The sequence below is a fragment of the Marmota monax genome, unplaced genomic scaffold (genome assembly GCF_021218885.2).
Source record: "Marmota monax isolate L192 unplaced genomic scaffold, Marmota_monax_Labrador192_F-V1.1 WCK01_AAM20220418_F8-fsc00161, whole genome shotgun sequence".
Classification (NCBI taxonomy): domain Eukaryota; kingdom Metazoa; phylum Chordata; class Mammalia; order Rodentia; family Sciuridae; genus Marmota; species Marmota monax.
This window is the reverse complement of record NW_026693511.1, coordinates 2998734-3015027: the sequence shown is the minus strand read 5'-3', so window position 1 is coordinate 3015027 and position 16294 is coordinate 2998734. Positions and strand designations below refer to the sequence as shown.

Below are 16294 nucleotides of genomic sequence, written 5' to 3'. Positions count from 1 at the left end.
CAAAAAAAGCATTTTTTAAATCAAAGACAATAAATTATTTGTACTTTGCCAGGAAAGGCGTTTAGAAGGATATAAGTATTAGACACTGTTGGGTGAATGTCTTGGATGTTTTCATTAATAGCCTGCAGATCCTGAACAAAGCAATATTCCTCAATATTGCCAGCAGTACAAAGGCTGATCACACCATACTTTAAAAACTTTTAGAGTATAGGTTGAACTCTTTCAAGTGTCTCCATCATAAGGAGTTATTGTTTTAAGGCAGGAGTTGGTGTACCTCCTTTTAGGACGATCTTAATGGGCAAGGCATTTTTAGCTCTGCCTAATGCACCATCAGCCCATATTTCTTGAATAATATGTTGGTGGAATTCTGGGGATATTGACTCACTCTCAAATAGCTTCTCTTGGATCAACATCAGCTAGAGGTAAAGTGCCTACTCAGAATGGGATTTGCACTTGCATTTGCTATTTTTCCCAGGGAAAGGCTTATGTAGACATTTAGTTTGCAGAGCAAGTCCCTGCCTAGGAGTGAAACTGGGCATTGAAGAAAACTGTTAAGTGTAAGTCTTCTAAGCTGTATTCCAGAGGCTGCAGAAAAACCTGTTCTCAGAGTTTTCCTTGTACTCCTATAATAGGCACACAATCTTATTTCTTTGTCAGGGGATCAGCAAGACTGAAAGAGGAGAGCTCATGTCAATTAGGAAGGTTAAGGGTTTGTTCCTACTGGCATTTATACCTGGGACTCCTATGAAGAGATAATGATTGGACCCAAAGGGTTATGGGAACTCCTAGGGTACCTTAGTCCTCAGTAAAGTCACCATCTGATGGTTTTGTTCTTCATTGAGCTGATTACTTCAGAATTTAGACCAAAAAAAAATAAAAAATAAGAATTTGGGAGTTGGGTGTGGTGGCACACACTTATATTCCCAGTGACTTGGGAGGCTAAGACAGGAAGATTGCAAGTTAAAGACCAGCCTCAGCAACTTAGGCCCTAAACAATTTAGCAAGAACCTGTCTCAAAATAAAAAACAGAAAAGGGTTAGGGATATGGTTTAGTGGTTAAAGCACCCCTGGAATCAATCACTATTACCAAAAAATAAATAAAATAAAAAGAGTTTGGGACAGTGTTTCTTCCAATGCTGATTTTCTTTACAATATGTGCATTAGTCTTTAACTAAGGTCCTTTTTCTTTTTCAGGTTAAGCACCCAGTATTAGGCTCCTAGTTTTGAGTGAAGATGATGACCTGCTTAGCCCTTTTAATTTCTTGGTCATTAAAGACCAGCTGAGAAGGGTTTATACCCATGGCTCCTTTGATCTTTTAAAGCTCACACCTGATGTCAGGAGTGCTTTTTGTTTAATGTATGTAGGTCATATTGAAAATTCATGCATACTCAGGGGCCTCATTGTCAAGGTACTATCTGTACTATCTGTAACTCTGGTATATTCTTTTTAGCCAGGCTAAGGAGTCTTCAGTAGACCCCTGCTATAGCTGTTATATTTTATTTACGCTCTTTGTCATGGCTACCTGTTGCCTGAGCCTTCCCAAGATATACTTAATGATAGTGGTCCAGTCAGGCGATGTTGTTGTTCTTGTTGTTTGTATTCCAGTTCAGTTCTGTAGTAGGTATTGCATCTACCAGATTTGAAGTGTTTGGGGAACAGCCTCGTAAAGATCTGACTCCTTATTATCTTTATTTAAGACAAGTCATCTCTCATCAACAACAGTTAAAATTATGTTAAACAGAGTTTGTATAGCAGCCCAAGTGGGAGAATGGGTGACAAAGATACTAAAAAAAGAGTGGAACACACTTATAATTCCTGAAGCCCAGGAGCGTCATAAGTTCAAAGCCAGCCTCAGCAACTTAGCAAGACCCTGTCCCAAAATAAAAAGTAAAAAGGACTAGGGATGTGGTTCAGTGGTTAAGCACCGCTGGGTTTAATCCCTAGCACACACACACACAAAAAAAAGGATTTTAATTATCTTCTGGAGGTTAGTTTGATAAGGAAGGTTAATGTTCTTTGCTAATACTATGTATAGCTCAGTATGTGCCACATACTCTTCAAGTACTTTATGTCTATTCCCTTATTTATTCTTCCCAGCAGTCCAGTAAGTAAATACTATTATTTTTGTTACTTGACAGATGAAGAAACTTGAGACACAAAAACTTAATTTACTCAAGATCACACAACTTAGTGACTGGCCAGCTAAGATTCAAACCCCAGCATTCTGGCTTCTGTGTAGATACAGCCTCTCAAATTATTCAGTGAAACATCTAGTTGTCACCTACTGCATAGTATTAATTTTTGTCATTACTGGCATAAATGTGGTCATATATATATATATGGCCATATATATCTATACCTGTATATATATATATATATATATATATATATATAGTTATAAATATATAGAGAGAGATCAGATAGATAGATAGATAGACTTTTCAAATCATAGTTGGGTAGGTGGTGCTTGGAATACAAAAATACAAATGTTTTCCATAAAGGAATTTTCTATTTTTCTCCATTTTTTTCAGTTTTGTTAGTTTAAAAGCAAGAGGTCTGGGTATATCCCCAGGCAGAGTGGGCCTGGATTCAAGATCTAGCACCACAAAAAAACAACAAAAGCAAGAGTAATGTGTTTCAGCCTTTGAGTAGGGGTCTGTAAACTTTTTCATAAAGAGTCAGTATTATTTGAGGCTTTGTGGGCCATTAGATTTCTACTGCAACAACTCAGTTAACTCTGCATCTGCATTTATAGCACAAAAATAGATACAATGTGCGAATTAAGGGGTATGTCTATATCCTAACAAAAGTTTAGCAAAAAGAAAAAAACAAGTGATAGGTAAGTTTATACTTGATTATTGATACCATTTTTTTTCTTTGTTGTAGTTACAAGAAGCAGAGGATCAACACACAGAGGCTGCTCAATGTGTTGAGAAGATGCAGGATCACTTACAAAAGTATAAGCAGCATACAAATAACTTGAGTATAATTAAAATAAGCAGTGTAGTATGAGAATTATATCAGTTACTATAACAAAGCTGTATGAAGTCAGGAGGAAAGTTCAGACTTAAGTTACTTAAAGTGCATAATTTAGGGTTGGGGTTGTAGCTCTGTATTAAAGCTCATGCTTTGCATTATGAAGCCAGTACTGCCAAAAGAAAAAAGTGCATGATATTTATACATTATCCAATAAACTTAGCTTGAAAAATAATAGTTACCAAATTAATGTCTTTCCAAATTTTGAAGAATTTAGGTACTCTTTCAGATGTTTTTCCAAAAATTATGTAGTATTTTAAAAATTGTTGTAAGAATAATTATTTTAAAATATACATTTTAGGCTTGAAATCCAAAATTCTAAGTTAAAAGATACAATAAAAAAACAAACAGGAAAAATTGAACAGCTTCAGAAAAACCTGTTAAGTGCAAATTTGGTAAGTCAAGCTCTTATTAATCTGTGTCATGCTAAAATGGAATTTTTTATTTCTTCAGTAGTATATAGGAATATTTTAGGCAATATGAAAAATCTCATTGATAAAAATATTTGTGTGTTTACATTGATAATATTGTTAAGTCCTCCCTGTAGAAGTTGACTAAATGTATAAATTATTTTGATAGTAAGATTTTTAAAAAACAGTGTTTTACACATTTCACATTTTGTTTATCTGTTCATCCATTAATAGACATGTGAGTTGTCATGCTGTTCTGGGCATTAGTATGCAAGTATCTGTTAGAGTCCCTGATAATATTTTAGAATAAGAATAACTTTTTATTCCTATAAATTTAAGTAATTATTTGATTTAGAATTCTGAATTTTTCTCATAATCTAAACCTTTCAGTGATGTTTTTAGAATGAAATACTTTGTATTCCTCATTAAGAATGAATAAGAGGTCATTATACAAGCATTTTTACCCAAAGGGATATGTTTTCTCTTTGGATTAAAAAAAAAAAAAAAAAAAAACGACAGATGCCACTGAAAAAGTTGGCTTGGTTGCTTGCTTTAATAGGAACTTACAGAGTAACATAGTGCTCCTAGACTTATAGGTTCAGAAATAATATTTTTCCATTCATCTTTTGTTCATTAGCCTTTCAAAGACCTAACAGTCCAATCTCAGAAGGACTGATGGTGCATCAATTCAGGATGCCATTTTATTGATGTATAATAAAAATCATATAACTCTTTGTGGGCAGGGTGGGTAGCTGGGATTGAACCCAGGGCCTTGTTCATGTGAGGCAAGCACTCTACCAACTGAACTGTATCCCAGCCCAAAAATCATATAGCTCTTTACCAAGCAAAGTAGAATTCTATTATTCATATTTCCTTTGTAAGAATTATGATCACAAGATTGCATTGCGAACATTAAACTGGAGCAGTGAGTTATTTGCTTCCACTAACAGTTTCTTTTTTTTTTTTCTTTTTTTTTTAATATTGTTTTAGTTGTTGATGAACCTTTATTTATTTATTTACAAATGGTGCAAGAATCAAACCTAGTGCTTCACATGCTAGGTAAGCACTGAGCCACAACCCTAGTCCCTAATTGGTTTCCTTAAGTCATTGCAGCTAGATTCATGCAATTCCATTATATAGATACACTTGTCAGGGGAACTATAAAATTTATCTAGAACATCTAACTAGAACTAGAATGTAATAAGGTATAAAAAATTAAATAAATTTGTAATAGTACCCAAAACTATTGAACTTACTCAAAAATAATGAGGGATCTTCTAAAGATTCCCAAAGAAATTATTTAGGAGTATGACATAGTAATTAACTACTTTGAAGTCTACTCTTATTAAATAAAAATTTTTTTAAAAATTGGATTCAATCAGAAATTTCATGAGAGACAGCTTTCAGCCAACTCAATCAGTAACCCCTAACTTTCTGCAGAAAGTTCTTGTTTTGTGGGTCTCTATGCTAGTTTACCTGGGTTGAGACATTTGATATACACAACTTAGAGATAAAGAAAAGTCCAGACTGGAAAGAATGGAGAGTTATAACTGACTCAGGCTTCCACACAATATGGTTGAGTATACATCTGAAAGGAAATTGAGAACAAGACTTCTTTAATGTTATGTCTTTATAAGAAATTACCTAAAAGGAAACAAAAGCAAACAACTAACAAGCTTCATGGAAATGTTTAGCATTATGAAAGAAAAACAAGATGAAGTATTCTGGTCATCATCCTAAGGGTGAGAACCTCCCTGCCACTCCCCAAATTAGAAAACTATTACTTAAAGTAACATTGTTTCAGTTAGCTTTTTTGCTGCTGTGACTAAAGGACCTGACCAGAACAACTGTAGATTAGGAAAAGTTTATTAGAGAACTCATGGTTCCAGAGGTCTTAGTCCATAGAAGGCCAGCTTCATTCTTCAGGGCTTGAGGTGAGGCAGAACATCATGGCAGAAGAGTGTGGCAGAGGGAAGCAGCTCACATGGTGATCAGGAAGCAGAGAGAGTTGGTCTCCACTCTCCAAATACAAAATATATTACTCCATAGCCATGTCCCCAGTGAACCACTTCCTCTAGCACACACCCCGTGCCTCCAGTTGCCATTTAATCCCATCAGGGATTAATTCACTAATTAGGTTAATGGTATAGCCCAATCATTTCTTCTCTAAACCTCTTGTATCACACATGAGCTTTTAAGGGACATCTCACATCCAAACCATAACAAACATCAGTAAGACTCATCATAAAAGTGCATAATGGGGCTGGGGTTGTGGCTCAGAGTTAGGAAGAGTGCTTGCCTAGCATGTGTGTGTCACTGGGTTTTATCCTCAGCTACCTCATAAAAAATAAAATAAAGGTATTGTGTCCACCTATAACTATAAAATAACTTTAAAGAAAATAAAATGCATAAGACTGCTATCTACAGAAGTTGTCCACACCAAGTCATAGCCTATGAGGTTATTGTCTATGAGAAGTTAACTAAAAGAAAGAAGTAAAATTATAAATGATCTCACTAATGAGGTTAGGTTTAGAAATGTGGATTAGACAGTCTTGAGAGTCTTAAATCTCTGTTGAAGTCTTGAGATATAAGGAACTCTGATGATTTTAAAAGACAAATAGGAAAGGACAGAACTAAACATCAAGGACTTCAATGTTTAGAAGAGAAGTGGGTCTAAAGGAGCAGAGGGAAGGGTTGTGGTCACTGTTATCATTGCTGCTGAGGAAAAAAAAATACTTCTCAGAAATACTTAAAGAAAGGTTATTGATGGACCTCAAATTTTTTTATTGGAATTATAGAAAATCAGATTTTTAGTGTAAGAGAAGATAATGTGGTGAAAATATATTTTAAATTGAGATCTTATACTAAAGAATATTAAAATATAATGTAAGAGGACAAACAGAAAGCCACAAGAATCAAGAAAAAGTTATGTTTTTGTATACCAATCAAAGACTTAGGGTGGGGGTTGTAGCTCAGTGGTGGAGTGCTTGCTTTGCATGTGTGAGAAATTGGATTCAATCCTCAGCATCACATAAACATAAATAAATGAAAGTGTTGTGTCCATCTACAACTAAAAAAAATATTTAAAAAAAACATAAAGAGAAATAGCTTGAAACTCCTGGGGAAATGCTTACAAAGTAAAAGTATTTTTCTCATTTCAGAGTCAGGTGAGTATCAAAAATGTAATGGGAATCAGATGGGAGTTTCACCAAAATTATCTTAGCTAAATATGATTTAAATAAATTTGGAATATTCTTGAACTACTGATGAAAATGTTTCTAGAACATGTTTAGAAACTAAATGTAAATATAACCAATCTTTAAGAAACATTTTTCTTCATAACTTATGTGCAAAAACTTCTATTTTGAACAAATTATGGCAGTTTAACTTGTAGAAAAGAAAATGATGAAAATGTAGATGAGTTTTAGATATTTTAAGAAAATCATTATTTTTGAAGTCTGTCCATAATGGCATCAGATTTATGAAATATCTAAACACATATTAGTCATGAATTCATGAGAAATAATATTTCTAAGAAAAAAGAGTCTACATTTTTTAAATAAATTTTTTTAATTTTTTAAGTCTGAAGATGATAAGGAACAATTAAAGAAACTTACAGAATTAAAACAATCTCTGGAATATACTTTGGATCAAGAAAAGAAGAAAAATGGCAAATTAGAAAAAGAGCTAACTGGGTAAATTTTATATTTCAAATCTTTTTTAGCTAATAATTAATTGATATTACTGTAATTTTACTAAAATCTAAATATAAATTTATTTTATATCTGCATTTTCATAATTAAACAAGTTACTCTAGTGGTTTTAGAAACAGCAGAAGTGCCTTTGGGGTATAATCTCAATTGCACTGTTCTAATCATCTACTTAGAATTTTTATTTCTGAAGATGTTTTTGCTTTCTTTTTTTGATTCCTTGTCTTCAGTATTTACACATTTGAATATCTAAAAGCCTATCTTTGTCATTCCTTAACAACTTCAAAAATTATCTTGTTTTTTTTAATTATAAAATATATTGTGGAGATATACTTCTTTATTCCCATATGTATATGAGAAATGTTATTAAAATTCTGGGTTTAATACACACACTTACACACATACATACATATCCAATATAGAGTCAGCCTTTGGTAATGTGCAGGGTTTGGTTCCAGGAACCCTGCAGATACAAAATTCATTGATATTCAAGCCCCTTATATAAAATAGTATAGTACAGTTTGCATGTACTCCATCTTCCTATATACTTTAAATCATCTCTGGATTACCTAATACATAATGTAATATAAATAATTGTTGTACTATATTGTTTAAAGAATAATGTCAAGAAAAATGTTTTGTACATGTTCTGATACAATTTATTTTCAAGTATTTTTGATCCATAGTTGGTTGAATACTTGGATATGGAACCTACAGATGTGGAAGGCTTAATCATACGTATATCTCATACAAATATATATGTCTGAGTTAAAAATGAAGAATTAAATCAACAGTTGTGTTTCTATCACTAGAGGCAGGGGGTGATGGGGAAAGGACAATGTTTTTCTCTATCTTTACAGCCACTTCTATGACTGCTTTTTTATTTATTTGCTTAGAAATTGAATTTATTCTCTGATTCTAGTCAATATTTTTTTTCTCGTTAACTATCTATTTTTATGGTTTTGCATCTCTTGCATTTTCTGACACAAAGCCTAGCAAAAAACTCTCTTTTTTGTACGGGAATGAACCTATCAGGGACTTAACCACTGAGCCACGTCCCCTGCCCTTTTTATATTTTATTTAGAGACAGAGTCTAGCTAAGTTACTTAGGGCCTTGCTAAATTGCTGAGGCTGGTTTTGAACTTTCGATCCTCCTGCCTCAGCCTTCTGAGCTGATGGGATTACAGGCATGCACCACACCCTGCTACATTTTTTTTAAAAGTCTAATTTCTTTTATGACTTGCTTCTTTTACTTAACATAATGTTTTCAAGGTTCATCTTTGTTGTATCAGTACTTAATTTCTTTTTATGCTGAGTAATATCCTTTACCCATTATCTGTTGATATCTTATAAAACTCTGCCTGGTTTTTGTTGTTGTAGTTTTATTTTCCCTCAGTTCAGACTTCAAAGATTTTTTTCCTCTTTCTGTTCTAAATGATTTCTTTGATATTTTGTTTTTGTTTTATTTTGCTATATTTTGTTGGGATTGAACCCAGGGCCTCTCACACGCTAAGCACATGCTTATCGCTGAGCTATACCCACTGTCCTGTTTTCTTCTTATGTAGATCATGATCAACAGAGTCCAAAGTGTATTTTTGTATCCCCTTAAAACATGTATTTTTTACCTTAATTACTGATCTCTGAGTTAAAACTAATATTTAACAATAAGTTATTTTTATATTAATAATAAAATGCATATTGATAATTATAAGAATTTGTATTAACACTTTGTCTGCCTTACATATCATAAAATTTTTCTTCATATTTATCTAAGATGCTAATTTCATTAGAATGCTTTCAAATAATGTTGGGTTAAAACAGATGAGAGCAGATCATAATTTATAGCTGTTTCTTTTCTGTGATAAAACATTATCTAATGATTTTGCTAGAATATTATTGTTAATATATAATAATTATTAAATATTTACTCTTTAAAAACTTCTACCCATTCTCTACATTCTTTCAGGTTTAAGAAACTTTTAAAAATGACAAAAACAAAGTTAAATAAGTATGAAAATGGGGAGTTTAGTTTCCATGAAGATTTAAAAAACAGTTCATTTGAAATGGATATTCCAATTAATATGCTTATATACAAGGTAATTTTAATCAGTTTTGGGAAAAATCAAGCTTATTTGGGGAAATATAAACTTTAAAATACTTTGCACAGTGAAATGAAGATTTTTTTAATTTTGTAGACTTTTTTGTATGATTTTTCTATTAAAAGAGCATAATGTTGATTTTATGATGTCTTAAACCCTGGCTAATAACCTAAAATCAAGCAGTAAACTATTATATGACCCCAAATCATGAGTACCAAATCAGTTTTTTCTTTCTTTCATTGAGAATTTTTTATTAGATCTTTATACATAGTAATTGGGTTCATCCCAACAAACTCATATATGCATTTGTTGGGATAATATTAACATACCATGGGCTGGGGATGTGGCTCAAGCGGTAGCGCGCTCACCTGGCATGCATGCGGCCTGGGTTCGTTCCTCAACACCACATACAAACAAAGATGTTGTGTCCACCGAAAACTAAAAAATAAATATTAAAAAATTCTCTCTCTCCCTCTCCCTCTCTCTCTCACACACTCTTTAAAAAAAAAAAAATACCATAAAATCTAGCTATTTAAACCACACAGATAGAATCTTTTGGCATGTTTGTGCAATCATCACCATAATTTTAGAACATTTTTATCAACCTAAAAAGAAACTATCACCCATCCCCTTCCCCACTTATGGAATCACCAAACTATTGCATGTCTATAGATTTGCCTCTTGTAGACATTTCATGTCAATGGAGTCATACAATATGTGGTCTAATTTCTTTTATGACTGCTTCTTTTACTTAATGTTTTCAAGGTTCATTCTTGTTGTATCAGTACTTAATTTCTTTTAATGCTGAGTAATATCCTTCTATATGAATATACCATACATTTTGTTTATCCATTCATCAACTGATGGACCTCTCAGTTATTCTACTTTGGGCTTTTATTAATAAAGCTGCTATGGGCATGCATGTAAAAGTTATTGTGCTTGCAAATGTTTTCATTTCTCTTGGTTGTGTACATATGAGTGGAATTGAATTGAAAAAAGATCCATGTTGCAGAATGTATTTAAATTTGCTCCTGTGGAAACTTTTTGCTGCTTGAAGAAATTTGTGCCTTGTTGACTTCATGACATGATGGGAAGTCATGCTTGCAAAGATGAGTCCATACCTTTCCTTTTCTACATTCAGTCCTTTAGAAATTCTTACCCAGAGCTTCCCTCTTGGTTCCCATTTCTATCAAATTTTCGTCATAAGATCTGCTGATTCGGTCTCCTATTTATACCATTGTTTTATTAACTCATAATTTATCAAATCACCTATGAATTATTGAATTTTCCCATACAAGGAAGAATTTTTCAGCAGTACAGCAATTAAAAGTCAGGTAATGCTCAGGCAATTTATCAAAGACAAATAATAAACAAGTAATATGAATTTCAAGATTTCAAAGCCACTTTGATATGCAGAAGCATATAGCACAACAAAGATGAGATGATCTTCTTTATATAAACAAACTTGAAATAAGATAAAGTAGAAGTTATATTCAATTTCTTTATATTCAAAAGATAGTACATTTGTTTTATTGCCCCTGAGGAAAGAAAAATGACAATTTAATACTAAATTACTAAATACTCAAAGCTGCCTCTCTCTTTTGGAATCCACTAATTTAAATCAGATAAAACATCTGATTTTGATTATTAAAACCAAATATTTCTAGTTGTTTTTCAACTATTATACTTCAAATCATGTCTCCTTGCTTCCCATTCTTCCATATTCCCTAACTTTAGGGAAAATTCTATAAGAATTTGCAATTAAAGGAAACTTTTTAGAGAGAATTTTTTAATATTTATTTTTTAGTTTTCGGTGGACACAACATCTTTATTTTATTTTTATGTGGTGCTGAGGATTGAACCCAGCGCCCCGCACATGCCAGGCGAGCACACTACCACTTGAGCCACATCCCCAGCCCCAAGAAAAACTTATTCCTTGATGTCTTTCTTCTAATTGCTGCTTCCCATTGGCATTGTTTGTCATTAATAAATTAGCTTCAGTGTTTATTAGATCCTACTTTAAAGGAGATAATTTCTACTATGTAAGTTTTCATTTATTATTATCTCTATTTTAAATCCATCTTCTGTATTTATTGTTCCTTAATAAATTACCCAAAGTTTAGTGGCTTAAAACAATATTTCCTTCTCAAACTTGACAAGGAAAATTGTCTCTGCTCTCCTGAGCTTCAGTGGGAACAGTTCATTGACTGGGGGCTGGAATCTTCCTAAAGTTTGCCCACTAGTATGTCAGGTTGGTTTTGGTTGTTGGTGCTGGTCACTAGCAGAAACTTCAGTTGAGACAGGAAGCTGGAACATCTACACTGGTATGCCTAGGCTCTCTTTGTTGCCTAAGCTTCCTCACAACTGGGTTTCAAGTGTCAGCAGAATGAGATAGCTTTATAAACTAGTGTTGAAGGTCATGTGTCACCATTTTTATCACACTCTAGTCATTACAAGCAAGTCAAACCCTAAATTCTCTATTTTATGGAATTAAGTGTGAAAGAATACCATGTTCTCAAACTAGTACACTCTGTCTTCTTCCACAATGTTTTTACATTGCGCCTACTTGCTACAAGTCTCAGTCATTATGGCATTAGTTTCAAGCTCAGAGTGCAAGATCTTACCATCTTTATCAGGTTCAGATGGGGGCTGAGTGGTTTTTTTTAGCCTTTTTTTCCCTGAGGAATTTCCAGGGTCCAAAGGACTCTTCATTTTCACTCGTCTCTTTCAGTCCAAACAAGCAAGCAGGGTTTTTGCTACTACATTGTTTTAAGAACTTTTGAATCTACTGTGAATTTCATTGGGGTTGGTGCCATTAGAAAAGGCACTTTGACAAATCTTTTTGTGACAGGCTTTTCACCTTGGGCTTCCTGTGAAGATATACTGGGACAATTTCTTTAAGATTTATATACCTTAATGATCCTTAACAGAATTTTGAGGCACTGCCTTCAGTCTTCCTGTAGTCTTCATAAAGGGACTTACAGTCATGTTCTTGGATTCATCTTTACATGGATCCAAGTAGCACTACAGTTTTGATATTATCCCATAGGCCATTTATTTTAGCATTATTTGACAGTTTGATGTGTGGCGATAACTACAAATGGGAAAAAGATATTTGAACCCAATAATTCTTGATTCCTTTATTTAATAATCTTTCTTTAGCTTTTCTTTCATGTCAGTTTTACTTTCAATTGCTATGTATCAAGATTCTTCTTTCTAGGTTTCAGTATTTTTTCTTCATTGGCTTTGAAGCCCTTTCTGTAGTCTCTTTTGGGGCCATCAGGCTTCCTAATAATCGCTTTGAAAGACTTTTTGGCTTTTCTTTTTGTTTCTTTTTTCTAGGTCCTTTCTACTTCTCCCTACCTCCTGATTCTACATATTTTTGTTTGCTGCTGTTTTTAATAGTGGCAACTCATATTTAATGTCAGTATCTAGGTCAGTTATTGGTATATAATAAACCACCTCAAAATTCAGTGTCTCAAACATTTATTTTGCTAACAATCTGCAGTTCAGGCAAGGTTCAGTGATGCTCTCTCCTTTCTTCTCCACTTAGAATTAGCTGGGGTGACCTGAAGCTGGGGAGTTTAACCATGCTTGTTCTTTCACATGTCTGACAGTTGAATATGGCTTTTAACTAGGCCTTTAGCACAGTAAATCAACTAGACCACCTACATGAGGATTCACCTATAAATTGGGCTTCCTCACAATATGGTGTAGATTCTAAAGGTAAGCTTCCCTAGAGAAAGTTACACAAACTATATCACATTTTCTAAACCAGCATTGGAAATCACACAGCAGTCTACCATATTCTATTCACTAAAAGCCAGTTATTAAGTCCAACTCATTCATATCCAGGAGAGGAAATTTCATGTGAGAAATGTCAAAGAATTTATAGATATTTTTTAAATCACCACTCTTTTTTTTTTTTGGTACCCCTAATTGAACGCAGGGGCACTCAACCACTGAGCCAGCCACATCTTCAGCCCTACTTTGCATTTTATTTAGACATAGGGCTTCACTGATTTGCTTAACGCCTTACCGTTGCTTTGAACTCAGGATCTTCCTGCCTCAGTTTCCCAAGCCACTGGGATTACAGGAGTGCACCACCACATCAGACTAAAACCACCACTCTTATCATTGTATCTAAAGGAAATTAATTTTTCCTAACTCAGTACCACTGAAATCCTACCAAATTTGTGTTATTTTTTGTTTAGTATGCTTCCTCAATATGTGGGTAGAATCAAGATTATGTGGGTACAGTCTACAAGATTATGCTATGGAATTAAGTAATTTCTGCCCCCTCCCCCCAAAAAAAATGTATGGATTATTTCACTAAATTTTATGTCCTCCTTACCAAGAAACAGTACTTCTTGGAATGCAATTCAAATTAACATAGAACATTGGCAGTTCAGAAAGACTTATGACATATCCAAATTTACAAGTTTCATTATTTACGTCTATTTTCAAAGTGTTGTTCTGGAAGCCATCTATTAATGTAGATCTATATAACTCAATATGATTATCCCTAAAACTTTATATATAATGGGGAGTGTGGATGGGAGGGAAAAAGTAAGAGATTTTCTACTGAGAGATGTCTTGGAATTATTTTAAGAAGGAAAGACATGCTGTATGACCAATGTGATTCTGCAACCTGTACAATCAGAAAAATGAGAAATTGTACCCCATTTGATTCAAACATATGAATTGTCAAGATCATTGTACTGTCATGTGTACATAACTAATAAAAATATGCATATTGAAACAAAAAATAAAGTCATCATTTCAGATTTTCCCAAAAAAAAGAAGGAAAGACATGAAACAATTATTTTTAAAAATTAGAGTCTAAGATCAAGTGCTAATATTCTGTGGTAAATATTGTGAGTGTAAAGATTATGTTTTTGTGGCTCCTGGTAGTTTTAATTAACTTTTTGGTTTTCTGAGTAATTTAAGGAACCACATTCTAAGAATATAATATATTTGATCACAACCAATTTTATGTCAGAATTTGTTATTAGTTTTGTGTTAGACTCTTCTTAGCCTGCTTCATTATAAAGCTATTATTTTATTCATGCAGATTGATGATCTTGCAGCAAAACTGGAGACTGCATCTTCAAAATGTCTACATCTGGATAAAAAAAATCAGTTTCTTCATCAGGAGCTATTATCCATGAAAACTATGCAAAAAAAATGTGAAAAACTAGAGAAGAATAAAAAAAAATTAGAACAAGAAGTAGTAAACCTTAAAAGTCATATAGAAAAGAAGAATATGGAAGAACATGGTCAACTAGAACAGTATAAACAGGAGATTGAAGACAGAGCAAGACAGGATTTAGTGGAAAAATTAAAACAAGTGAATCTATTTTTAAAGGTCAATTTATAATGTGCTTTAATTCATTTCACTGCAAATTATATTTTGAATGTATACATTTTGTTTTCTCTGTTTTGTAGGTCTTTTTAGGAAAATTATGTCTGATATTCCTTTTAAAAATTCAGTTTCTTTCATTATTATAATTAAACTGATCTTTTGACTCTTAATGCCAACAAAACTATTAGGAGAAAAAGAAAAAATTATGATGTAGTAATTATACGACTTTTGAATTGTTCTTAAGTTACATTGTTCGGTTTTTTTAAATTTTGAATTGATTCTATAATTCTTTATAGTATTGGATTACATAAGTACTAACATGAACATGATTCAGGGCTCAGGATGTAACCCAGTGGTAGAGCACTTGCCTGGCATGTTTGAGTCCCTGGGTTCCATCCCCAACACTGTGCAAAAATAAAATTCTAAATGATTCAATTTTTTATAATTTAGATTAATACAGTTGATATTGATGGTATAAATATTTTAAACTCCAGCATATTTTTTCATATATTTGGAATTTATTTCTAAGTCACTGACTCAGAACTAAAGGAAATAAATATACAATAATTGTTTGGATTATAATTATTCCTTTAATTTGCTTTAGACACAAGCAGCATCTCAGGAAAATTTGGAACAGTTAAGAGAAAGTAATAATGCCTCAATAAGAAGTCAGATGGAACTCAGAATTAAAGACCTGGAATATGAACTGTCTAAAATAAAAACACAAGAAGATTCTAATAAAATAGAACTGGAAAAATATAAACAACTCTATGTAGAAGAATTTAAAATTAGAAAATCATTACTGAATAAACTAAACAAGTAAGTTGAAACAGAATCATACAGAATAAATTAAGTTCATTAATTTGTCTCTGAAAACAATCTTTAGTTAGATTCATAAGATCAGTAAGATGGGAAAGATAATTATTGACTTAATTTTGGAAAATATTGCTGGTAAATGAACTTACCTTTAAAAGTAAAACTTTTCTGGGACAGTTTATATTACCTTTAAAAGTAAAACTTTTTCTGGGACAGTTTATATTACCTTTAAAAGTAAAACTTTTTCTGGGACAGTTTATATTACTTCCTTCATTTGTTTGTTTGTTTGGTTGGTTAGTTGATTTGGTTTTATATGGTTTTTAACCCCTTAATATTCTCATATGGCTAACCTGATTTATTTGTCTTAAGAAATTTTTATTATTATCAGATTACTTGTCAGCATTCCCTTAAATGAAAATATCAACAAGTTTAACTAATTTGGGGAGATTATGACATAAACCCAAAGGGTAAATTGCTATGAATAACACTCTCCAGGCACATTCTGCCACTGAATGAGTTAATTTTCCTTATTTTGATGATTGATATTATAATATATTAAAGTATACCTAGAAACAAAAAGTTCTTTAAAGTTTTTCTTCTCTATAAATAAAACAAAATGTGATATAGGAAAAGAGTAGCAGTGATGAGAGAAATATAATTTGCAAAGTCATTAAAAACAAGTTCTTGGTCATGTGAGGGGGTGTTTAGAAGGCAGAAAGGGCCGGTCCCTCCACTGATGCCTTGGAAATTATTATATGAGCTAATTGCCTTAGTAGCAGCTTTAAGTTCTTTTTAATCACCAACCCGGCTGTCTCACCTATCCCCTAAAGGTTGATGTCAAGTGTTTAATTTCTTCA

General features: G+C 32.7%; 1 protein-coding gene across 11 annotated transcripts in view; it reads left to right on the top strand.

Moving 5' to 3' along the window:
* The window catches only part of LOC124102215 (ankyrin repeat domain-containing protein 26), a 126456-nt gene that overhangs the window by 97569 nt on the left and 12593 nt on the right, over window positions 1–16294 (top strand). For 10 of the 11 annotated variants that reach the window (XR_009228102.1, XM_046458430.2, XM_046458428.2 and 7 more), the window contains 6 exons: window positions 2888–2958; window positions 3339–3432; window positions 7030–7142; window positions 9124–9253; window positions 14331–14624; window positions 15226–15440. Coding sequence is in view for 10 of the 11 variants with exons in the window: in XM_046458430.2 (XP_046314386.1) it covers window positions 2888–2958; window positions 3339–3432; window positions 7030–7142; window positions 9124–9253; window positions 14331–14624; window positions 15226–15440 (917 nt within the window). In the remaining variant the exon portion in view is untranslated. The remainder of the gene's footprint in view (window positions 1–2887; window positions 2959–3338; window positions 3433–7029; window positions 7143–9123; window positions 9254–14330; window positions 14625–15225; window positions 15441–16294) is intronic. The other variant, XM_058583657.1, reaches the window with a different exon arrangement.